General features: G+C 43.3%; 1 protein-coding gene across 6 annotated transcripts; it reads right to left on the minus strand.

Annotated features, from left to right (window-relative positions):
• Positions 1 to 427: 427 nt before the first annotated feature.
• LOC126561644 (hippocampus abundant transcript 1 protein) lies at positions 428 to 26,893 on the minus strand. Of its 6 annotated transcripts, none has more exons than XM_050217915.1 (10): positions 5,390 to 6,433; positions 4,234 to 4,329; positions 3,733 to 3,923; positions 3,495 to 3,636; positions 3,236 to 3,427; positions 2,955 to 3,163; positions 2,780 to 2,866; positions 2,594 to 2,691; positions 2,140 to 2,517; positions 428 to 671 (listed from the first exon to the last, which is right to left on the minus strand). In XM_050217915.1, exons 1-10 carry the CDS (start codon positions 6,380 to 6,382, stop codon positions 577 to 579), a joined length of 2,481 nt encoding a protein of 826 aa, XP_050073872.1. In that variant the 5' UTR covers positions 6,383 to 6,433; the 3' UTR covers positions 428 to 576. The 6 variants fall into 6 exon arrangements, with proteins under 6 accessions (XP_050073872.1, XP_050073878.1, XP_050073873.1 ...); XM_050217921.1 differs by lacking the exon at positions 5,390 to 6,433 and adding an exon at positions 26,594 to 26,818 and having other exon boundaries at positions 432 to 671; XM_050217916.1 differs by lacking the exon at positions 5,390 to 6,433 and adding an exon at positions 17,588 to 17,761 and having other exon boundaries at positions 432 to 671.

Below are 26,893 nucleotides of genomic sequence, written 5' to 3' on the forward strand. Positions count from 1 at the left end.
ACTTTTCCTCCGGACTGCAAACAGTTTTTTTCTCTTGTTTTAAAGCTTTCCGACCCCAACAAACAAGTATGCTTTTGTGAACGAAAAGTAAAGAATGCTTTATAGGTCGATAATAATACCCGCAACGAGCAAATAAAAAAAAAAGATTGAACCGTGCATATTAAATAACACATTTCTTTTTAACAAACAATATAGACAGTAAAAACAAATCGTAAAAAAGAATAAACCTTAATTACCACATCCCAGATGGCATATAGAATAAGGTTTTTTAAGGAGGCAATATGAACGGACTAATACATTTTTTTTTTCAACACATCCCCTTGCTTCGGCTACTTAGCCTTTCCAACTCATCATACTAAAATAAACGCCCCAGCCTTAAGATCCTCATGATTTACATATGTCACCGGAACGCTACTTTCTCTGTGTCACCAAAATGTTTCTGCTTTTTGCTTTTGGTTTTTGCTTACACTACATTGTACAAACTATTGATGACGGCAAATAGGATGCTATCGAGCGCACAACACCACCACTACCAACGGGAGCAGAGCGTGCGCTAGGGATTACAATTTAACACAACTATAGCTGAGCAGAGTCCTGGTGCATCAGTGGTGATAGTGGGCCAGCTACCTTACGTCCACGCTCGTACTCATAATCGACATCCAACGAGAGCCCTATGAGAAGAAAGAAAAGAGAGTAGTTTATAAGAATGCAGAGATGCAAAATTTTGCCCAACATACTCTATTTATATTTGTACAGGAAATGTATGATTATTGGTTATCTAATACACTACAGCGGAAAAGAAATTTTTCGCGTAGAAAGAATAAAGTTGGAGAATAGTGTTGCGAAAAAGAGTGCTCAACGAGTTTAACTGTTTGTATAGCTTAAGCGTACAGATTTAGATGCCTATTTATCGCTTTACTGAGGTATTATCTACTTTGGCAAGATATAGAAAATCTTCTTCGAAGAAACTATTTTATTATAGTGTTTAGCACAAGCAATCAGCAGTAGAAGAAAATTCAAAGGCATATACTGATATGAAGAAAATATGTATGCACAGCACACACTTGAATGAAATGATGAGAGCTTTTTTCAATTGTAGTATCTATTCTAAGTGTTTGCAGCAGTTTTTTTCCCTGTCTGCAACACTACTAATGCCAGCAAACATCAGGAAGCAAACAGATAAAATGTAAATCATGATCACACTACTTATCATGGTGTTATATTGCTCGTGGCGGTTGTAAAATACCATACAATATAGAAGAAGAGAGTAGAAAAAAGACGTAGAAAAAGACATGTTTGGTACACTAACACAAAACAAAAAATATAATTACTTTCAGTACCAATCTGCCATTGTAGAGATGAGCAATTCCCTCGAAGAATTCCTCTCGAAGAGAGTGTATTACAACAAACAGGGAAGATAAAACGAGCATGTGTAGTAATTTAAGGTTGTTACATTAGCAAGGCTCAAACTATCCCAAAAACTATTCACAGTGGGCTAAGTGCGGCACACAAAATGTAGCTTTAATGGGTGTGCAAGTATGGTTGTGTGTTAATGGGCATAAAATTGTTAGGTGGTGGATGTGGTCATGAGGTTCATGAAAAAGTCAATTGCTCGCGCACTTTTCTGTCCATTTCTTGTCTTCTGACCGCTTTGGGGGCAATTGCTTTGGATTTTTCGTTGCATCGCCCCGGGCTGTTTTGTCACACTTATCATCATCACCGTACTAATCAGTCTCCAATAAGAACGGTCAATCTGTCTTGGCTCCTATAGCCGCTTTCTGAAAATGGGTTGAAAAAAGAAGCAAAAATAACAGAAATAGTGGGAATACTTGATGCCAACGAACAACGAGAAGGCCTGCATTAAAAGGCAATTAACAAATTTTGAAATCACAAAACCCATTATCCATTCGATGCGGTACAGAAAACTGTTCATAATTTTTTATAATATGTGTTAGATTGTAGAAACAACAACAGATTAACTAATATCACAGAAAGCGTCATTTGTTGGTTAGTGGATTAGTTTACAACACTCAATTACGATGATTTCCCTTGTTAATCGATGCTGTATTGCTGCTGTTTGTTAGTGTGTCTGTTTTGCTTTCAACCCACATAGAATGAAAAAAAGTCTGAAATAACTACTTTTCTTCTCACCCGATGGCCGTCGGATGGTATCGCTTGGCGTCTCCGGAATGAAAGCTGCCACCGCGATGGCGCATATAACCATTAGCGCTCCGAACACAAACGGTGGACCCGGCATGAGCTGCGAATACTCGTCCTCGATGTGATGGTGGACCGAGCCCCCGAGTAGCGTCTCGTTGCGCACAAACTTTGCATCGGATCCGTCGAATACTCCACCACCAGCTACCGCACCGATGGCGGCACCGTTAAGACTATGGCTCGCAACATTATGCTCGTCGTTCAGATCGACGTGAAACACGTAGAAGATGACGCCGAACATTGCTGGCCCGAGACCGTTGCACAAACCGCGCATTCCTGTCACCATACCCTGGACCACACCTGATGAAAAAAGAGAGAGTGAGAGAAATCAAGCGTTAGTCCTGTTCTGGAGTGCCATTAAATTCCACTCGTCTACCTTGTTGGTCCGGGTTGGAATGTATCGACACGAATGCACTGATGGCCGGATACGTAATTGACGCTAATGAAGCAAGAATACCTGCTGCCCACATCATCCTATCACGAGAGAGCAAATTCACACAGTAAATAAAACACCAAAATTTATTTGTTCCTCGTCTTTCTGCTTCCGTCTTTAACTACTTACCATGTCTGACTGCCAAAACCATACCAAAGCAGTTGTAACATTTCGAACAGTAATCCTATTATTATTGTACGCTTTGCACCGAGTGCCCTGTTAGAAAGCGGTGAAATGAAAAGGAAACCCACAAGTTAATTTTTCGTTCGCTCCGTCGGTTTTTTTGTGACCGTTAAAAACTTACTTCATTAGATCACCTAGGATGACCTGCGTCAGTATACTTAGTATACCGACGACAGCGATAAAGATCGATACATCGATCGAGCTGAAATGCATTTTCAGTTTCAGGTAAACGAAAATGCACGAATATTGTCCCGCTTCTGGCAGATAAGAGAGCAGCACCGTTACACACTGCATCAGAATCGTTTGATCCAGACCAACTTTACGGAGCGCCTAGAAGGTGCAGAAGAAAACGATGTTAAACAATATGCGCCCAATTCAAAACGGTGGCTTTCAATTACTTACTGCAAACGGATCTGCCTGCTCCCAGCTGATTGGGGCACCCCAGGAGCTGGGTCGTACTTTCTCCGGCAAACTTTCCGGCACCGCCACCAGAATGAAGAACACATCCAGAACGGCGATTGCAGTGGCCAGGGCAACAATTAACGGCTCCGAGTATTTGTCATTCAGGTAAGCTCCGAGTGCAGGTGAAATAACCTACCGAGAGACATAATCAATCAAGCACTACTATTCAACCGATGTCATGAAGCCATTCGATACATACCAAACTAGCAGCAAACGTAGCTGACACCAAGCCATAGGCTCGTGATCGATCTTCCACCGTCGTAACGTCGGCTACATATGCAAACACGACGGAAAACGTTACCGCAAACACACCGCTGATTGAGATCATTGCAAAGAACCACCTGGAAAAGAAGCAAATGTAAGCGTAAGGATTAAATATCTTCCTGGAATTGTATATTGTTCTTTTGAGTGGCATGTAAGCTCAACCCTCCACTTACCAAGAGTTGATCGACATAAGGGGGATCGGAGCGCAGGTGAAGAACACGGTAATTAGCAGAAAGAACTTCCGGCCCCATACATCCGAAAGGGCACCAATCAGTGGCGCGCTCAGGAATGATAGTATGCCCTTGATGCCCATTACCAACCCGTTCATTAGGAAGGTATGATCTGGGAAAGTTTGATTGAGGACCTAAGGAAAAAGGTAGAAGAAACACCAAAAAACAGAGAGTTGAAGAGTTGAAGAGTTGAAAGAACCCCTCTTGCACCGGGAGAAGTTACCAGACGTACACGGTATTTTACGGTGAGGGCGTTATGTAAGGTATCTATCTATTTTTAAGCAATCGTAACGTTACGTATCTAATACAATTTGTACCGTTCCGTAACTGTCACCGCAATTTACCGTATTATCTTTAACTTTTTTAGAAACGGAAAGAAATAGAGGCCCCATTCCACGTGACATCACTTACAAGCTTTCGCCCATAGCGCATTGTAATACTTACATTTATGACGGGCATCGTTAAAAGACCCCAGGCGAAGAATTCCAAAAATATGACTACTAAGGCATGATAAACGCTCGGTTCTCCTATACCGGAGCTCTGAAAAGCATGGGGAAAAAGAGTGAAAATAGAACAATTAGTCTTTGCGTACGCTTCGAAGTTTATTGTTTGATGAAATGGTGGGCAGAAGGCGTAAAATGTAATTTAAAATTCAGCCACGATGATGACGAAGGCAGCTGAAGTTTGTTCTATGGGCTTAGTGGGGCGCATTAATTTGACTCGTGATAATAATGGTGAACGAATATGTTTCGATATTTCCTATCAGATAGCATGGCGCAACGTGTCAACATGTCAGAAATAATTCTGGCCGTTTCAAAAGCCTTTTTATGATATTATTTATTAAAATAACTTGAACCGTCGGGAGGGACAAGGTCGGTTAGCCTCAGCTAATCGTTTCATTCCTTATCAGCTAGATTGCATAGCTTAATATGTACCGAGAGATTATCAATATGCAAATGAACCACAAATTAGAATAATTGGCACCATAATGCTTAACTTAGCATTAAAATAGATTAATCATCAAATGAATTATGTCCTAACTTAATTTAAGAGTTTGGCATGGAAAATTTCAATCCCGTTTTAAACTCCAATCGAATCACTATTGAATCTATCGTCTACGGGATCTTCAATGTTCAATCGAAAACCACCAGCAACAAGCTGACAACATCCACGTATATCATTTTGAATTTCATCCTCAAAAACAACCTTCGAAACCTTGTTCACAGTCATGTCTACATGAAATTATCGAAAAACCGCAAACTTCAATTTCCCTGTCTACAACCACTCTTTTTCGAGTGGCAATTACGCACCATGATGCAGTTGACCACTCGCTTGGAACTCTCTCTCTCCCTCTCTCAATTAAGCATATACAGCGTATCGCCAACAAATTATAACTCTTAAAATGGGAACCAACCAGCAAATAATAACATGATGCAGACGCATGGCATGTACTTGCCGAGCTGGCAGAAATAAAATGCACAAAACAATAACTCGCGAAACAACAGTGACGGAAGAAAGCATAGCTAGGCATTTGCTGGGACTATACCACATGGTACAATAATGGTACACTTCCGCACGTGATATCCCGGGGTCTACCAACCTTACAGTGATTGAAGATCAATCGCAGGAAGTAGATGAGATTTTTGCTCTGCTTCAGCTGCACCATGGTGACGGTCGGTAGGCCACTGCAATTACTTAAATTTGAGGGAGTTGTCGTGACTCGGCTGTGTGGATTTGCACCACTACCACCGGCCGCTACAGTTCCATTAGACATCCCGTTTACTGATGTGCGAGGACCGTCCTGAGCATTGTTCGCCACACTTCCCACATCCACCGTACCCGTATCGCTGACCGGATTGTCCACTATGTTACAACAAACACCAGCATCCTGAATTCTGCTGTTGGAGCATCCGGGCTGCTGGTCCGAGCATACCAGTAGACGAGATTTGTTGGACGAAACGGTGGCCGTCGTTGCGGCCGAATGTGTCAACATGGACGAATCCTCATCATCGTCCTCTTCTGCATCTTCTTCGTCGTAATCGAGCCGTTGCTTTGACGCAGAAAGTTTACTACTTCCGCTCGCCACCACCGGCAGATCTTCGAGCTGTGCCTGTGCTTGTGCAGGTACAATGGCCTGTTCCGATTGTAGTGTGTACCTTTCGTTTACAAGCGTCACCCTGCTTTCGTCTACTTTCGACGTCTGCAATCGGGCCATGCCCATCATTGGTGAACACTCGCCGGGTAGGTCAAAGCAGCTGCTGCTACGACTATTACTAATGCTTAGATAATTACTATTCTGATCATCCGTATCGGTGCAGTTGTCCTCCGCCAGCTCTGCATCCAATGGCCGTCCGGCAAGTGGTAAGGTCTCCCCAACTTCATCCATAGTAACCACGTTACTTCTATCACAGACTTCCGCATCACTTGCATTCCCGGTTGCCGCTGGCCGAAACTGCTGGACCGAATGACACGCAGCACCACCACCAGGAACTGCTGTTCCTCCCACCTGCGTACCTTTCGTGCTGCTGCTGCTGCTGCTGTCATCCGCTCTACCGCTACCACCACCGGCCAACAACATTGACGAATGCTCCATCACTTGTACTATTACCGTTACCCCGTTACTTCGCTTTTCCGACGAATTGACCCTGTTCTTCTACTTGTGCTTATTTGTGCTTCGAAACCGCACGGTTAATCGGCAAACTTTTCCCTGCTGCCAGCGATTGCCACTTTGCGCTGCCAAAGCTGCATCCAACCCAGCGGACCTCTTCCACCGATACGTCCACTGCCAGTGCTTGTTCTGTTCCAACTTCCGCTACCGCAACAACAACAGTGATAACAATAATGACACCGACTGGGGCTCATTTAACCAACACTTCTGGTGTGTCCTTAAATAGATCCGTAGATAGATATTCTTTCCTTCTTTGTGTTGTAAAAAATTATAAAGAATATGTTTTCCCTTTTTCGGGGTTTAAGACTCAACAGTTGAATTCATGAGTTCTTCGCTCGTCAGTTTTTTTTGCGATAATTTCTGTGATCTGGGCTCGCTGTCCTTCACCAAGTTCCCCGAGACCAGTCTGCCCATCTGTCAACGGCGTGATTTTCGTACGTCTTTTGTTGAACTAGCTGGCACAGTAAGTGCGGGGAATTGGCCGTCCCAGTTAGCGCACAACCGTGCTGTGTGGATATATCCGTCCCTCAGGTTGCGCCGCGGGATGCTTCTAAAATTAACACCACGCGGACGATAACTCAGGGCGACGTCGACGGCAACAACGATGTACGACGTGCGGATGGATGAACCTCAGTTCGGCGTTAGTTTATGACGCAGGGTACCTTGTAGAGGGATGGGAGGGCAATGTACATTACCATGCCGGTCGTACAATACGCATCCAACTTCCGACGCCGACGCCAATCAACCGTACCGGACGGACGGAATTGCTAACCCGGCGGCAGTTGCCGTAGTCCGTCGTGGCTTGTACTTATTGATGCTTTTCGCAAAACGTGCTTGCGCTTTGACGGATACGATTTGGGCCACTTGCCACGAAGTCCCTCAGGCAGTTCGCTTAACGTTGTGTGGGTGTTATGTTCGGGAAATGATTTGCTGCTGCTTGATGTTTAATTTGAATCTTTATAACTCTCATTAAGAGTCAAAAGTTTTGCGTCCCACCCGCTTAGGAACTTTGCAAATATATTGTCGATGAAAAAATAGCTATTTTATCTCTTGTTGTCAGCCGTTACAGTTGGAAAAGGTTGAGGTATGATAGGAATAGCACACACACAATGTTAGGGGGAGTTCCGTCCACCGGTACTCTCCGTCGGCTCCACCAAAAACGAAACACTGCTCAGTGAATGAAAATATATGCTTCTGTTTCTATAGGCCGTTTACTTCTTCGGTAGATTTATGGATTCTGGTTTGCACAGGTATTCATTCGCACTCTATCAGTTCAGATCGAACGCAGCCTTGGCCCGTGTATTAAAGCTTTCAGTCGAACGGAAATAATGCTTCTGCGTTTGTTCCTTCCTTGCTGCTTTCTCTGCTGGTGATTGTTATGCTGATTGCACCCAGGCAAGCCTTCTGGGAAGTATATGATGTCTCTGGACGTCTTGCAACCAACGGCGTTTTGGTAAACCTGCAACGTACACTCTACTACTGCACTACCTTCAATCGATTAGACTATTCGCCAGTGCCACTCGATGCTGTGGCTGAATTGTGGTGAAAATTGAACGGATTTCTTGCTGCTTGCTAGCTTGCTTTTTGTGTTATTGGTTGAGAGGCACTGAGTTTGACAATAAATACTTCTTCACAACGGTACACCACCAACGGTTCGCATTTTGCGTAGCTTCTTGTACTCCTGGACCAGGGTCTGGTCTTGCTTCAAGCGAAATGATTGCTCACCTACAAATAGATGTTTGTTGAGTAACGTTAGTTTAGCGATCACACACACACACGCAACAATAACCCATCTTTTCCGAAAGGGTAATAGCGAGACGGTATCTTTGTGGACGCTCTTTAAAGCGACACAAAATATAGAACCTACATCACCTATTTTGAGCAAACGCTCCCATGAGCCTATATTCTGTATTTTATTGTGCTTCATCCTCCTCATCGTGCCTATTGAATGTTCAGCTAAAGAAAATATTGCTTTCCATACAGCTAATACGACAGGCAAAGTTCTTTCGAATGGAAATTTCCACCTTTCGGCCGTAGAAGGAACACTTAACCTTTTCAGTTTCATCTTGCTTTCTATGCGAATCCCCGGCAAAGCAAGACATACAACATTCCCTTCAACACAATCTGAGTTTTCAATGGCAAAGCTTAAAAGCAATCAAAAGCAGCAGGGAAATATAAAACTCCTCTAAGCTGTAGCACGTTCTACGCTTCTGCAGCTACGAGGGCGTTAAGCTTGACCCGTCGTTACCACGCCGGAGGGTGATTAACTTTGAAATGGATCAAGCAAAAACAGCAATAGGAACAACATAGAAACTACACAAAATATGCACACCCCCGTGTGTCATCCATCTCTTTCAGCATCAAGATAATGAATTTAAAAAAAAAAACAACACCAACCGGAGTTTGTTTTAGGCCAGCTTCAGGGAAGGGGGCAAATTGCTCAACGCACTTTCTAATGCAGCAGCGGATGATGAGATGCATAACAAAAATCCCCGGCCAGCTTTTGTCCGGCCCGACACACAACATTATGCAAGCTAGATGAATAAAACATTGCTCTGATATGCCTTCTCGAGTGCAATCAAAGTTGGATGGCGACGATGTATGTACGTCAGGAAGTTAAAGCAAACGAGTTGGAAGTAGTTCCCAGTTAGGCACAAGCATGACTATATCTGTTTGATATGCGTTTAGTACTGTTGTTTAGGCAGTAAACTTACCGACGGGAACCACAAAAATTATCTTCCACAAGTTAACACATGTAAAAATATGTTCTAATAAAAGGACATAATCGCAAGAAATGATAAAAAAGTTAGCCTAAAATACACACCCACACACATAACTTAAACGTTGTCTATCGTAGGTCATGAACTCTGTTCAAAGCTTAAGATTATTATCAATGTTGATAGAAATAGAAGGTGGGTTGGAAGAACGCTTGCCACGATAATAGTAGAAAGATTAATTGGTGTGCTTCATCTTCTCGCTTGAAGGCGGGCTTCTAGATTGGTGGCCGATAGGTCAACAATTTCTATACAATTTTATGGCCACATGAGTAACCAAATATCTGCTATTAAAGGAAAATTCCATATACTCAACAAACATTATAGCATTACTTGCGCAGGAAAATTAATCCGAGTCCTGTTTTGAGGAACCCACACATTGAACCTAACACATGTTACAGAAAACTTTTCCTACTGCAACCACGATCAACCTTCAGAACTTACTGTGAAAAGATTAAGCTTCCTTACTGCAGAAATCAGTAATATACCATACTGCCAAAGGTCGGCTTGCCGTGGGTAAACCATTGGCAAGCTCAAACTGCGGTTACCCGTTGCAGTACAAAACCCTATGACCGCTGGGGTCTAAACCACAGTCACGGAAAGGTGTAATCACGAACGATAGTCAAGTTGTTGTGTCCCGAAAAAAAGCTTCTACTCATGTGGTTCAGCATGTTGCCTTAAAATTTGAACGCTTGTACAGCTGCATTGACTTGAGGCTACGGTAATGCACCAGGCACACATACAAGGTGCAAAGCAGTTTGTCCCGTGTGCAATATAAGTGCAACAAGAAGGATATGGCCCACCGAAAATCCGCAGCAGGTCGGTCGGTTTCGGTTTTCTAGTGCTCGATTATTGGAAAACCAATCAAAGCCCAAAGGAACGGACTCAACGGCGAACAATACACATACACACACATACACACACAGAAACAGGTCAGCATTCGTGACTCGCAGTTTCTCCCCGAACGTGCTGAAAGACTGAAATTGTCACGAAATGTCGCGCTGTTTGGATCGATTATTTACAGCAGTGAGGTTGTGATTTATTGCCAACAGAATCACCACGGGTAGGAACAGAAATGGGGATGTACTGCTTGAAGTAAATGAAAAGTCTTTTGGGAATAGTATCCCTATTGAGAATGATCCCTTTTCCTTCGCATAAAACAGTAGACAAAAGATATATATTGATATTCTGTTATCCTTTAAAGAGGCGTAAATATTACGAATATATTTATAATAGTAAAGAGTTACAAATCTTGTTGTAAAAATCCTCCTTCATTAGGTGCTTTAAATTCGCTCTAAATGACTACAATCAAAGCAAAAGCGGAGCAATTCAGTTCACGATTGTGTTTATCTCTGCGAAATCACAAAACCATTTGAAGGCCACCACCGGCAGGTCTGCTGCTCTCAATTGACGGGAGCCATTTGCTCCCGTAAACAACATCCTCCTAAAGCAAGCATATATCCTCTTTGGAGCAGATTTTTAACACCAAACAAACATTCGCTGCTATGCCAATAAAAAAAAATGGCACACCATTACTTGGAGGTCTACCCCGAAACATCGAACCGGGTCGCCTTTCACGCCGAGGGTCAATGAAGTAATGCAAAACGAGAACGCAGTCGAGCTGGAAGTGTAATTGAAGCCGAAAATACGTCTGGGTCAGGTTCGGAAGGCGCAACAAAACACCGGCCGCGGGTCACAACACACACACACACACACGCACCACTCGAGATGCGAAAGAGCGAGATCAAATTTCATCCTCGCCAGTAAATTTTCCCATCATCCTTGACCTAAAAAAGGCTCCCTCCTCCAAAGCCGGCCGACCGACCGTCCGTTCGCCGGGCAGCTGCGATAAACGATTTATGATACATTACGGAATTATGTTTTATGATGCTCCTGGGGACACTAACTCCTGTGCAAAGGCGACTCAGGACAAGCGTAGAAAACACCTTAATCTGAGCGAAATTCGCTCGGAGAAGCACTAGCGTAAAATGGGAGGCACAACTTGGGCCGTTCCATTTCTGAGCTACCAAAATGTGAATTTAATGATAAAAAGAATTGTGTGGACACTTTTGTAAATTCTAAATCCAATAGAAACAATTCATACAAATTAGATTATTGCTCACGTTGATCTAGTGATAGGATTTTTTAGATGATTTCGCAAGAAAAGCTTCATTTACGCAACAGAATCAGCGGACATTTGTTTCCCACAGTTAGTTAGAAAAAAATATTTTTACGAACTTCCTTGAAATTGCAGTTGTGATATCATCTGAAAATGTGACACTGAGTATAAAAATTAAATGCTAAATCAACCGATGCTTGTACTGATACTTGCTACGATGATATGACGATACGATGCTTGTGATACTGGAAATGTTCTCCAAGACTGTGAAAACTGTATTACCAGAAATAAACTTTGCTCTCGATTGTTTCATTAACAACGACTTTGATTAATGAAATAAAAAATTCCCCAACATTATTCCAACGTCGGAAAAACGTATGCCTAAATTCCTTCGGCTAATCATCATTACTCACAACCGGAGCTTCTGATGCATGATGCAGTAATCAGTAATTAGCGTAAATCCCGCCGCTCTAACGATTATGCAGCACTCGAAAGAGAAACATACGATAAGAAATGTTTCCCCTGCTGAGATCATCCCCACTTGGCACGGGACGCAACCATAAAAAAGTATATAATCCCCGCCTCAAGCGAAACTACTGGTCTGAAGTGTTTTCGAGCAATCAGACTAATTGTTACTGCAGCAAGGACCGGGTAGCGACCCTTTATCTGCTTCGGATGCAAAAGTTTTCTTTTAATAAATTTATTATAAGCGTCTCAAGCGCGTCTGGTGCACAGATTCGAGAGCAAATCGGATTGAATCCACAATCCAACCAATGCCCCTGCCGGAAGTGGTGAGTGCTCGGTGTGGTCGAACGGTCCATCTGTAAAGCAGCAGCTCTCACAACAGGAGGAAATAGGCATTTTGTTTTCGTAAATGAAATCAACAACGTGTGGTGTCTTCTCTAGCCACACGGCGGCTAACAGGAGCCGACAGACAGCCTTATTTCCACCAGCCGGAGCAATCGTGGTATGGCTCGTTTTCTTTCTCAACGACACAGGCAAGTTCATCCATCCATCGCTTACTCCATTCCAGTCCCAAGATGGGCCCACATTAGGGAACGGTAATGCGCATGTCCCAAAGGAAAATGTTGCCTCACATTCCAATGCTGGTAGCATTCCCTTTCCCTTTCGTATGGTTCCATTTGTGGGTAGCATAAGGAAATGTGTACACAGTCACCGCTCTATAATATGGTCCACTCGGTTTTTCCCTCTCGGCGGCGGTGTTGGGCGAAAGGACAAGATGGATCCGGTTGTGCTAGACCGGACCAATAGCAATAATAAGGGGCCCTCTCTCTCTCTCACGATTAACGATGCCGACTGCTCAGTTCGTCTGTGTGGTTGCGTTTTCCGAAGTACTTACCCGGCATGGGCCGGACGGACGCCATCATACACCACAGAGAGTGAGGCAGTAATTTACAACAGCTGTCGATAGCGATTTTCTCAAGGTCTGTACGCCCGAACCGGGTGCACGTGCACTCACAGAGACACGCATAGGTGGTCTCCGTTTTTTTCTCTTTTCAATGATGACGCCATCGTCAAAGGAAATCGAAACCGAGCTCTAATAAAATAGAAAACAATGCACAACATCGGAATAAAGCAATAATAAAAAAGTATTATGAATCTGCCATTAAATGTCGCTTCTTTTATTGTGATTTCGACCTTCTCTCCCTCGAAAATAGAGCCGCATATATGAACACGCTCCGAGTGATGTATGACATTACTGTCCCCGAAAAAACCAAAAAAAGACAACATTCCTCAAAGCAGTTTGGTGCGCCATCAATGAGAAAAGATTGACGATGACGATACCCGTCATGGAATCGCATTCCAATAAAGAAAACTCTAACGATATATGTCCTCGACCGACGGGACAACGAACTCGCACGCTGAGAGACCCGTCTCGTGCCACTAATAATGCTCACAATTCCTGTCGATGGGCACACACACTGAGATACAGATAACGCACATTGAAGCGTTTATCGACCGATCGTCCAACCACTAATATCCGCTTTTCCATCACTACTACCGATGGAAAACCTCCGACTATGGACCGGACCGGAGGCAATTGGGCTGTGTCTTTCTTGCTACCTTGCGCACTTCTTCGGAATGTTGCAATAAAGAGAATAATAATAACGATAATGCACAACACAAAACACACCTCTCGCCGTTTTCTTAGCCGGTTTTCCTTTTTGCATACCCATTTTCTACCATCTTTTCATTCAAAACGCCAGAAACATCTTTCCTCGGAAAAATGATGTAAAATAAACTTTGGCTTATTGGTCGTTTCGTTCGTTTTTCGCTGTACAAGCGGCCAAAATCACACAACCCAACTCATAATGATGTGCTTCGAGATATTCCATACGGTCGCAGTTCGTGCTTACGAGGAACTAAAAGGGAAAAAGAGCGAACAAAAAAAAAAAAACTGTTACCAACTTAAGGGATGGGATGTAAAAATAAACACACAGAAAGAGGCTGTAGAAAAAAAAGCGGACAACTACAACATCAACCAAGATGTAGATTATTTGATTAATGGGTTGGGCGTGACTTTTACTCAGAATCGCACACAGAACAGTATCGAATGAAAAACAGTAAGACCTACACAATGGTGCATTAGAACGCAATATACACCGCAAATGTGTCAACTCGTGTGAAAAAAAACTCCTGAGCTTCATTCATTCTAACCAACACCAGGCGCCTCCATTGAAAGCTCATATGGGGATTTCATTTAAAAAACGCTCAATAAAGCCGTAACGCGTAGCCAATATATTGTTTCTTTGTAACTAAACGTTATTTAACTTTTTCTGTCTAAATAAACCAACAACTAACCACTACACTTGAATGCTTGTTAATGAAAACTCCAAGATAAACCACTAAAGTCAGGCCTGTCCAGACACAGAACAAACTCCATTACAAACTTGATCGTCGGCGTCGGAGTCTTTGCCGGCGGGTTTAAATTTCATGCACATTTGCAACGTTCACCGAGGCAAAAAGGTGCTAATTTAGCACTTTCCTTTGAATGACTGATCAAACACAATCAACGTGCCGGGAGCTTGTCTCCATCAGCCCCTTTCCAGCTCGTTTCTTCCATTATCGAACTTACCCCCTCTAGAGCTTGAGTGCTTGCGAGATAGGCCAGGAAGTAGAGCAATACTAGTCTGTATTCGCACCTCCGCCTTCAAATCCCACTGTCCCCAAGATAGTTGGTGCTAAGAGTTTGGTCAATATTGACCGAAACGTCATCCACTCAAGCTGGACGCGGCCGAACGTCGTTGGTTTATCCATCGCGAAAACACGTACCATCAACATGGTACCAGTAACAACAATCAAATGGATTGGAAAACACACACACAGTGGCCGTGGTTACCGCAACATGACAAAGGTAAATTTGGCATTCAATTGCGCACCCATTTGCTCGGTGTCCAGCAGTCTTGGTCGCAAACAATCCATTTCACGTAGTGAAAACCCGCTGCGGGAATACAGAAATGACCAGATTATCGGTCACGGAAGCAAAAACCTACCATCACCACAAGCGAAGTACGCCACGATATAAGTTTGTGAAAAAGGTCAGAAAGGGCTCACCACAAACTGGCAAAGACCCCGAACAAACCCTTAGCACCGCATTACGAGCCAAAATAATTAAACAAAGGTGCTGATGTGTTTTGAGAAATCTCATGAAATATGCAACAAATCCGACGGTTTACACTTTGGTAAAGCATTGGTTTACCGAAGGAATATTTTTGTGTCCCGGACCGATCACTAGCGACAACAAGTCAATGGATCGGTCTATACCTGGGACCGACCACCAACAATCATTTTCGCTCATTAGCACATCGATTGCGCCTTGCCCAAGTCGCTCGCACGCTCGCGCGGGTGTTAGATGTCGTATCACATGCAGCTAATCTTATTAGCATTCGCAATAATGCAGGTGTTCTCTAAAGGCAATTGAGATTAAATATACACCACATTAATCCTTTTTGTGCTGTTGCCGAGTTTTCGTTATAAGCGAATTTCGTCGTCCAAATTTTAGCTTCTGGTTGGATCCCATATTAGACGTAGGATCGATAGGAAAGTATTCCAACATTATCCTAGTTTTGCATACAGTTGTAAAACAGTTGATGAAGCCATATTTAGCAATAACAACTTGGATATGACCCATTTCATACTGGCAGAGTTTTTGATCGTCAAAAGCCCCTTGGATCGGATATCATCTCCCACCCAGAGTTCTTTACCATGTTGGCTGGGCTGAGGTGTTTTTTCAGCTAAGAGTAAACATAGATAAGAATAGCTAGAAATGACAGCCCAAAATTTCTTGAGATTTTGTAGGGTCAAAAAAGTTGAAGAACTTCTAATGATAGCTGCCACTCGCCTAGAAGAGGTCTTTTTACTAGCAACTAATGCAAGCTATCATCAAAAAGTCTAACAATCTTTCTTGCCAAAACAACTAGCGCCATGTTGTCTTCGTCTGAACTCATTTTTCTCTTGTGAGGTTTAGTTTTTTCAGTTGCTGTTACCAAACGATAACCCGCAACCTGGCCATAGAGTAACACACTAACTGCTGCCAAAATCGATATCACAATCACCCGCGTTTTCTGCACCTACAGCATTAGCAGGATATATTATCTTCGCTACAACACACAAAAAATAAAACTAGTCCCAATCACGGGGCAATGTTCCAAAGCGATTTTCGATTAGTTCTTCCTAACAGCTATCTGCTTAGCTTTTCCGGTGTGTCCTTGCTCATGGTCAACGTACAGCAACGAACCGAAACCGGACTTTCAGGTATCAGAAAGAGTGGAGGCCGCAAAGAAATGATGTCCTCCTTCCCATTAGTAAAGGGCGAATCTGGCCAACACACCACAGATCGTGCCAATAGCAAAGCGGGTTGACCTAGACCTTAAAGATGGGTGTGGGAATTCCCCGCTCCTAGCAACGCGCCATCCATCCACTTATCATCATTCTAGGCAGTATAGCGCGATGGGCCCGCAGGCGAACCACGTCAGACGATTCGTCTCGCGACTGAGTCGAACGATTGCAACGCACCAACCAACGTGGTGCAACAAATCATCGTGCATGCGGTGTGATGACAGCATCCCTCAACTATACACACACCACCCCTCATCTACCTCTGCCGGATGTGCTCATGTGAGATCATAGGTTCACCGGTTTAGGCCCACCGAAACACAAGCAAAGAGCGCGCCGTATGCAAACAATTCATTACGTAATCGTACGCTTCTAGCTACTGCTGATAGCACAAGGGACATATTCATTCACATCATGCCCGTGGTAAAAATCAATCAATAATAGAAGAAAATAAACCATTCTTTCAAAACTGCCATCGGCCTTCGACATAAGGCTTCGCGCTTTTGGGGGGCGACTGTCCGGAAGAGGACGATATGCTTTACAGCTCTCAATCCGTGTACAAGCGTCGTCACCACCCAATCGCGGTGACGCTGTTACATAATTGATTCGCAAAGGAAGAAGCCCAGACGAAAAGGGCGGAAATCTTTAACTAATTTTTTGCCCTCTACCAGTTCCCATTCATTCTCGAAGCGAAACACCAACCAATGCTCTCAACACGCACTCCTCTATCCTGGACCGCTTTAGATAGTACGATAAGCAGCGTTCTCCAGTCGGGAAAGAATGGACAGGCAAAAGAAAGCAGCGACACACCAGTATTTTGGGAACCTTGAAAAGAACGACCGGAACTTGTCGTTTTGTCCTGATGTTTTGGTGGAGCCAGAATGAAGCTCCGAAAGCTGTCAACTGTCTCACGAGGATGGATTCAAGGATGAAAGGATCTCTCTTTTCTACGTTCTCTTTTGTGGCACTAGGATGGTTCCTCCCTTTCGCGGACAGGATGTTCTTGATGGCTCGTTTCTTTTGTAGGTCCGCTCTTATAGCGTTCGTGTTTAGCGTTCAGTTCAAAACACGATTAGTTGGAAACTCTTCTTCACTTGCATATCGTGTGCGTTGTGTGTCGTGTTATGTGTTCTTTTTTTCTCTCACTCTCTCTCGCTCTTTGTATTAGGATATATCCTTGAGGAATAGTAGTACATCAGCCAGAAGAAGAGCCATATGCTGTGCATAACTACATAAAAACAGAGAATTTAATGATACGAAGGATCAAGTGCCCTAACAAAGATACCGTCGCTTTTTTACCCATTTCGAAGCCCCAACTACTGGTAGCATCACATGGCTCACTAATATCACTTTCTACCGTGGGTAGGCTCCAATACATACTCTGGATGGTTGCTGTTTGCCTTGCGGGCAGGGTTGCTGTTGCCGTGCTGGCTGTTGTGCTGTCGTGCCTTGCATTCCGTGTGTTGTTGTCCGTATCGTGCCAAATATGTCCGTCTATCGGACAGGGGTTGTATGATGAGCCAGCAGCAGCAGCAATGTAGTTCGTGTCACACTACTGCCACAACCGAAAGATGCCTTTTTCACGTCTTTCTAGCTTCGATTGGGGTTTTTTGATACTTTTGCTTTTAGTAGAGCTGTCAACCGAAACCGATTACCACAGGGAATTATTGCTTTAGTATTCCTTTTTTTTTAAATAACTGCACTCTCTTTCTCTCTTGCACCGAAGCAAACGATTGCTTTTTCGATTGCAGACAAAAGAAATGCAAATTATACAGCAAAACTTTGGATATCAGATTACACCCTTAGCAAGAAGCACGCCACCAATGGAGATTTCTTTTATTATTGTCGCACTTGCAGTGGCGAAACATGAAAGCACACGCGAATGCAGTTTTATCTCGCACGGGATTATTTCTTTCCGTATTCTTTGCTCTTACGCCACCGACCGATTCGATGAAAATTCTTTCACACCACGGAACCTCTTCTTCACCGCGCGCGCTGCTCTCGTTCGCTTTGCTATGCACTGCTGCTTCAAACACTTTCCTCTGGTTGCTAGGATGAATCTTTTATCTTTCCTCACGAGCACGAAAGCTTTTCCGTCGTTTTAATAATTGTCGTTTTCCACTAGTTGACTGGCACGAAACGGTGCGCTTTTGCAAGAGCAGTCACCGTTGCTGTAACGATCCGACCACAACACCACAAAGCTCCACCATTTTTGTTCACCGAAAAAATAAGAAACCAAAAACGACGAACGGCTGCATACGCGTTCGATGGTAAACCACGAACTGGCACTACGGTCCACGAATTCCACGCGTAGGAAGCTGACCAAAGAGCACAAAACCTGTTTCCGAGCAGAGCTGGTCTCTTCGATCGGTCGTCCGCTAGGGTGAGCGCGCGCTCTCGACAAAAAGGGGGCACAATATATTTCTCAACCCCCATTAGAACCCTTGTGCATGTGTGCGAGAGGACACAAAATAACCGTGGGGGGCTGGAGCTGGGACTGAGGGGGGTTTATGTTTACGTTCCTGGAAGTGGTGGAAGGTAGGTAGGATCGCTGCTCGTTCGTGGCCGAATTCATCGCAAAAGAGGCAACTCTCTTACCCAGAGCAGCTTGTGTGGTTCTTCGTGCATTTGAGTGCAGGACCGCGTAAAGTGTTGGTAAAACATTCACCCCGAACCCGAGTGCAACGCAAACGTTCTTCATTCTCTTCAAGCCATTCGGGAGAGAGTGAGCGAATAATGTTATTTAAAGTGGGCACACAAAAACGGGCTGACACGAATCTATGCTCGGATGCTCTCTGGTGTCAGTCGCCTGACTACAACTGACAGGTGGAATCCAACTTATCGTTTCCTATGCCACACGTTGCTTCAAACGATAAGTGCAATTTAACAGTTACAAACAGGATTTATGCTGCAATTGTTAACTTTTTATGCTTTTAAAATGCATAAGCATAGTTTTCTTATGCTTAAATTCATGCTTATAAAGTAGAGCTAACTTAGAGGCTTTCAGAATGTCAGGGCGACTGTGAGGAAGAATGTGAGAATTGGATATCCAACTGAGTGGTATCTGCAAGTCTTGTAAGCCATTAGATGGCCCGCAATACCTAGAAGATCGTTAATCCCGACGTCATGTCCTGAAACAGCCAATTTTACCTGAACAATTGCACACCATGGGTAATTTCAACTACAAAGTCATATTTTCAGCATATTTGCTACATCAGACAGCATATTTGCTCGCGTTAGTACGTTCTTAATCATAAAAACATGCTACCGAAAGCAATAGATATGCTAGCTAGCTGCTAGCTAGCTCTTATCGTTTTAGGAAGTGAATTGACTATATCTTACTGTACCTTCGTCATCATCATCATCGGTGTTATTCAAAGCGTGTGTAAGAGCTAGCTGGAAGATCTTATAGTTAGCTTACCTAAAACGAAAAAAAAAAACAAAAAATATAAATATTAGTAAGCTTAACAGCAGTCAAACAGCATCATTTCGTCATGCTCGGGACTCTAACTGTCCCCTGCTAAAATTATTTGTTCAAGCAAAGTTTACTTAGCAACAGTAAATTTGCTTCATAATTGCCCTGTCCCACTCTCAGCACGAGGAGGAGAACCGACTATTTTTAAAGCACACACACAATTTATGCAAATAAAAGATCGCCACAAACTCGATACTGTGTTACGCGCCAGTTCCACACACATATACTATTATCATCCCAACACCCACACGCGTAATTGCTTGGGGTTTTTTAAATGAAATCTCAGCCAACTCTGGAATAATGGTGTATGATCTCATCGGGTTTAATTGTGCCAGCTTCTTAATGGGTATGGAGAGATTAATTCTACAGCTGGACCTAAAAATTAAAGATTAGCACACGTTGTGTACATATGTAGGTTCAAGACGATTATTACAAAGCAGCTGCAATAAGAAACGGAAATGCTAAACTACCTACTTCCAGGGGTAAGTCGTAGGAAAAAGCTCTTATGTCCCAAAGCGTAATCAAAACGGAAGTAACGGAAGAAAACAATACGCAAATAAATAATCCTCCATCCCCTATGCACAGGTGCCATCGACGTCCTACTCAAATGCAGTTTTTCCAAACCAAGTTCGGACACATTTTCACCCCGAACGTGTCTTCCCTTTGGCCTTCGACTGGATCGCGTGCGTACACGAACAGCGGCGAACGAAACAATGTGCAAAACCACGCGACCGACCAGCACCACCACACACAGGAAAACTTAACAATAAAGCCCCACAATCAACAGCCGGCCACAATTGACGTCAACGGTCGCGGGCAGCAGCACGAGGGTAACCACGATGCCTTCGCTGCCCCATCATCACCCGCAGAGCAAGTGAAGAAGAGGTGACAACAATAAATTAGCTGAGCTCGCCCAACACTCAACCATAACGATAACGCGCGTTAGAATAGGCCGGAGAAATAAAGCGATCAACTCTAGGTGGCTGGCGCTTGAGAGTTACCACACCACCACCGTACTTCGGAGGACACGATGCAAAATGGTGATTCTTCGATTTTCGCGCGCCAGTGCCGTTGTATCTTTTTCTCTAGCATCTCAGCTTGGTGGTTGGTTTGTATGGGACTCGTGTCAGCATCACGCCACGGAGAGTCCCTGGGTGGGCGAAGAAGCATGAAATTAATCAAAATAAGACCCCTCATTTCTCCATCACTCACAAGAAAAGCACTCTTTTCCTGCATCTCATCTAGAGCAACTTTAAATTCAGCTGAATTAGTGTGCTGATAAGTGGAACACACAAAATTGCTTGTTAATTGAGGGAAATTGCTTAAATACGCTTCTATAACTAAGTTGGAACAGATATGTCGAGTTTAGTTCAAATACATAAGATCTTAATCTTTAGCTTTATTACATACACATCCAGACACGTTTGCTGATTCAAATTTAAATATTTTTATCTCGGGTGTTCTTTCTTCTTCTAGGACAAATCCACAACAGTTCGCAGTGTGTCGTACTGCAACCAGTGGCAGAAAATTGCAATTGGAACCGACACGGACACCAAGACAGAACTGCACCCATGCAAATTCAATCAACGGGGGACAATTGCACACGGTCAGCGGTGCAAGCAACTGTGCAGGCAAAGCCCAGACACAGAATGCTGTGGCTGGGGAGCGGAAGGAGCCATAACGGTAAGGATGTGAGGACGACATTGCAGTACAAGGACGCTGTGGAAAAGAGCAAAGAGTCGCGGTGGCGTTCCGACGACAGCAGCAGAAGGCAAACAGTTTGATCAACTTCAATTCATTTCAATCAATATTGGAGTGGAAGTCGCGAATCTTTACTATAAATAAAACACGTAAGACATCCCCGGCTGGCAGAGAGATACACAAAATGGCGGAAGGAAATTGATAAATGTTTTTGTTTTACTGAAAAAAAATATGCACCTACAGTTCCGTTATTAACTGTATAATTTAACGCACTTTGTAAGATTAACCAGATGTACACATCAACGACGAAATATCAATTTTGACACACTTTCAGTGCTAATTTTAACACTTTTCAATGTTCAAAACGCCGCACACACCCAAACGCACTTGATCATTTAACACCATGAACTGGCGCATTTAGCAGGTGTGATTGCATTACGAAAAATTTCGAGCAAATTTTAGCGACTGTACCTTTTAAGTGATTTAGCAAATTACAAACAGCGAACATCTGGCACAGAAGCTTACAACCGAATGTAAACGAATCGAAGCAAAGTTTATCAGGCTTGTGTTGATGCGGTTAGTCCTTCCTTTTTTCGGCACAACTTTATGTAACCTAAAATAAATCAACTAAACTCACGCCTCGTCTCAGAAGTAGAGGGTGCGTGGTGCCTGATAATGCCAATTATGTTTTTCATCGTTAGCCAGCCACCTTCTTGAAACTTGCCGCTCAAGTAAGTTCACGAATGAACTCATTTAATTAGTAACATTTACTTTGAACTCGAAATCGGCACCCACTCACTCACAAATAGTCGCCTGGTCGGTGAAACTTAAATGAGATTCATATGCAACACACAAGCTATACAGACGTATAAATTCAATCCGATCTCGATCGTCTGTCATCGTCATACACAACTCGGTGTGATAAAAACAGATTAATTAATGCTGTTACGAAATCAATAATTGGTCAATTTTGTGTAACAGCGATAGAAGAACATGACTTGTCAGGAAACGCCGAACCGCTTCGATCGGACCAGCATGAACTACGCGAAGGCGAATTTTGGACGATTGTACCGTGGATACAAGGTAGAAAACAAACGAAATAAATCCAACAGTTTGCCAGTTATCGCATCAAACCCAGGTCATGGTAACGTCGTCCTTTCTCTCCTTCACTCTCTCCCTATCCCTCCAAAGGGACGAAGAATTATTGCTTGGAGTAATACGGCTCACATCCAATCTATCGACCCATCGTGACCGAGCACATCGAGATGTGTGCTACACTAGACGTGTTTTTTCCCCCCGGTGGCTTGCCGCCCATCGTACCACCACTACTGATAACGATATCGATGTTGATAATTGAAATTGCAAGCGAAAAGGTGAGCAAAACGAAATAGCAATCCGTTCAATTTCGCAACATAAGTCCGCCGATAGGGTCCGTCGCGAATTGAAGCCCGGTGTTAATCAAAAGCACATGTACCGGGACGCTTGATCTGTTAGTTTGTCAGACTTTCTTCGTTTGCGTCCGGATTCGGGACAAATGCAAATGAAAGAAAACCCAAACGGTCCACCCCACGCACAACAGCAAATAGGTCAGGACGAGGAGTTGTGTGTGATGGGTACTGTTAAAAATCCATTTGCTTGCTGTTTCCGGTTCGGCTTTGCACCAAACTGCTGGGTCGATTGATGTGCCAAGAGGATATGTGATATGTGAATCGATTCGGAGACCAAACAGACGAGCAAAGGACCGGAATGTGGGGGAGAGCATATTTGACCTTTTGACATTTTTAATCTACGTGTGGAGATTGATTGATGTACGTTTTTTTAATTCCCATTTTTTTTTTGGCATTACTTTGCATCATGTGCAGATAATTACTTCGCAAATTATTTGCAGTAATGCATTTCCGAGTACCCTTCAACGTAAAAGCAGGCTCTCTCTCTATCTCTCTATCTCTCTCTCTCTCTCTCTCTCTCTCTCTCACACAGAGTGGGATTGAATCAATTAAAAATGTAATAATAATTGCTGGTCGCGCTTTTTTTTAAAGGTGACGAGAAATTATACTCCGCTTGTCAAATAAGTTAATAATTTTGTATGACCTTCAACCTAGAAATTTAATTTAAACTTGCATATCGACAATCACAAATGGCAAGCGTAGGATGGTTGTTTATTTATTTATTTATTTCAAACGAAATATCTGCCGCTAGGGCTACATATAAGTGACTTAATTGCTAAATGATTATTTATGTTTTATTATGTTTTGCGCTTAAATGCTTTTAAAAATAGTCGATTCTTCTCTTCCTTCTTTAGATTCTGGGTCTGCTTCTGCTTTGATTTAAATTTCAATTGCAACTTCCTCATGGAACCATTCTATATATGGAAGGACCTTCCGATCTAATAGGGCTATAGAAGATGAGGGAACCTAAGAAGAAAGGCTCGCAATTTTGGTGGCATATTTCAGGAAATCAGTTCAGTTCTTTTGTAAGAATAACTTTCAAAAATCGATGATTTTGCGGAAATAAAATGCTGAAACATTGTTCTGACACACAACTAAATTCTTAAAAGAAAAACCAACTTTTTCAGACAATTTTAATGATGAAAAACGTATAAAACAGACAACAACACATGATAATGAAACAGATACAGATTAATAGCACCCTGAGTTGGTACATTGTCTGCTTCCTGTCAGTTATCTTCAAACCGCGCAAATCTTTCCATTGAAACTCTGAGGGAAGAAAAACGATGACTCCCTGAGGGTATTTCAAAAATTTCATCTCGCAAAAGAAACTAGAAAAAAGCAACACATTCGTGGCAAAACGGTGGTAAAAAATGGGTCACATATGATCGTAAAACACAAAGAAAGTAAAACAACGTAAAGACCACACTTTGCCGACCACATACAATCCTAACGCGTACCAAAAGTACAGCGTACTGTTGGTGAATTTACGTAACATCCCCGTTGGCCATCTGTAAAAGCATTGCTGCGCCATCTTTTGTTTGTTTGTAACTGCTCTGGAAGGATCAATACAGGCAGGAGAAAAAAAACGCAACGAAATCATCAGTTCCGAATGCTATTTACGGATCAAACCATGCCAGAACATTCCTAGCATTTGGTGAAATCTGACCGGTACTGTGTGGCCGTGTAAGATGGATCCGCTTAGGTTTCAGATATTTATTTTACTTTTGTACCATGGAATATGGTCAGGCATTTCACAACAACGTAACGTTTGGACGAAACAAAGCAATTGCAATCAGCATAACAATAATATTTACACAAAAAAAAAATGCAGAAGGAATGTGAGAAATGCTATTGTCAATGATTCTTACTGATACAAACTCCATTCGCTCGGAGTTGGAACGTCGGGTGCGAATGATCAGCACTGACCTACACGACGAAGTTTCACAGTTGATACTGTCGACAGCATGGCCAGATTTCGAAAATGATCAACGTATCCGTATTACGAACTCCGCATCAATGGACATTATGTTTAAGCTGATCTTCTAATGAGTAATTAAGCCATTTTTCTAACGCACTACTCGTCTCGCCGTGAAGGGTAACACCTTCGGCCAAGTTGCTGACTCCACAAAACCCGAACAGGGTCACAACCGGTGATCAGGAAAGGGGGAGAGAGAGCGATAATCCACTATCATTACGAACCTCCGGGGGTTTGCCCTGAGAGTTCGAGCCCGCAGCTAAATATCACGGTCAAGTTCATGTACGCGTGTTTACACCCCTACACACCCCTTACCTTACACCCCTCCTCCATTTACCTCTACCCGGTCTTCATCGTCTCTAGTGATCACCTCTCGTTGGCAGACCATCGAAATGAACGTTTCAACTGATCAGCTGGTACATGCACATGTAACTTCGCCCCGGCGAGCGAGATACAAGTCTTGGGTGCCAAGTAGAAAGTAACTAAAGTCTCAAGTTTATGAAACGTGTTTTTCTTACGTTTGCTTTACGTCGTCTATTCCATTCTCCTTGTACTATTATCTTGGATCCGCATTGTGGACAGAGGAGATTTTTTGTTTTTCTGTTTTGAAAGCCTTCGTCTACCATCGGTACCATACCGCATCATAAGTGCGTTTCAACGTGTGTATAAAAACAGGATCCGAAAAAACATTACAAACTCCGCTTGAATTGACTGTCAAATTCGAAAAGCAACGAATTGAATCGATCCAAAGACCATGATGATCACGGTGCGTCAATTAACTGTTGCTGTTCCCTCGCTAGATCACCACCTACTCTTCATTAATGGTGCTGATTGTGTTTTAATTGTTACCACCCGGTAGCGGTTTTTTTAATTCTAAAAAACAAGTATTAAATCATCAATTTCAGGTGCCAGTTAATAATACATTTAAGCCTTATCAGTGTTCTGTAAGCGGATATCTCATCGACCACGATGAAGGACTATTAAACACCTATATTCTTTGGATACTAATTATACTAGACGTACGTTGCTAACACTTAAATAAAAAAACATTGCCCATTTTCCACAGGATAGTTCCGATACCTCTAGCTACTACACCTTCTGTTGCGAAAGCAGAAGGAAAGCCTGTCTTTCAAGTATGATCGGGTCAATTTTGGTGGAGATTCCGCAAAAACATACACTCTTCATCATTTAAAAAAAACTAGTCCTACAACTAGCCCCACAAGCCACAGCGTGGGCCATGGTTTCTCTTTCTTTTCAAGGTGAACAGCTAACCGGCGGTGGTCTGTGTATTCTCCGTTTGTTTTTCTTCTCCGTTTCGCGTCATCGCAACAGATTGGTCGGTTTTCGCGTTCATGCAAATTACATTAGTACGCTTACGTTCGTACCAAGGCGGCACCGTCCAAGCTCAAGTCCTCCGTCTTGGGCCACTTTTGTTGTCTCACGTACCTTACCACGTAGACACTGATTATTACTACAACTCGAGAAGCAAAACCTTCGTCAGTGCCACGGGAGGAGCTTATTAAACCACATGCTTGTTTTTTTCTAGTATTAATTTGATTGTTCAATTGGTACTGGGCTGGAAGAGGAAAGATTCGCACACGCCCTTGGGGACCATATAATGTCTTTAAGGCGTGTGGATAGATCGATCTGTTGCTTGCGCTGCTTCAGACAAACGGGTTCTTCTTGCTTCATCTTCAACGCTTAATCGAAAAAAAAGGACAAGCAGCCGGACATCAGAGACACTCTACATTAGTACCATTGCTCAATTAGAATAATCGTCTTACCGTTATCACGCCGTCCTTGATGATGGCCGTCTTACGGCTCCGCAGCACCATGATGGGTTTCCGTAACGATTTTTTCGTCATGTTTGACTTTCCGGCACCGTACGTTGGCCAGTTCCGTAAGCCTGCTGCAGCCGCCTCCTCCTCCTCCTCCTCTTCTTCCTCCTCCTCGTCCACGAGCAACCGTATCCTGTCGCGCCCAATCGTGGCAATCGAAATGTCAACCACACGTACTCAAGTGTCGATATGCTTCGCAGTCGTCACGGTAGGCCTTGGAGCGTGATATGATCGCGAAAGCAGTGG

This window comes from Anopheles maculipalpis, chromosome 3RL, assembly GCF_943734695.1.
Source record: "Anopheles maculipalpis chromosome 3RL, idAnoMacuDA_375_x, whole genome shotgun sequence".
NCBI lineage: Eukaryota > Metazoa > Arthropoda > Insecta > Diptera > Culicidae > Anopheles > Anopheles maculipalpis.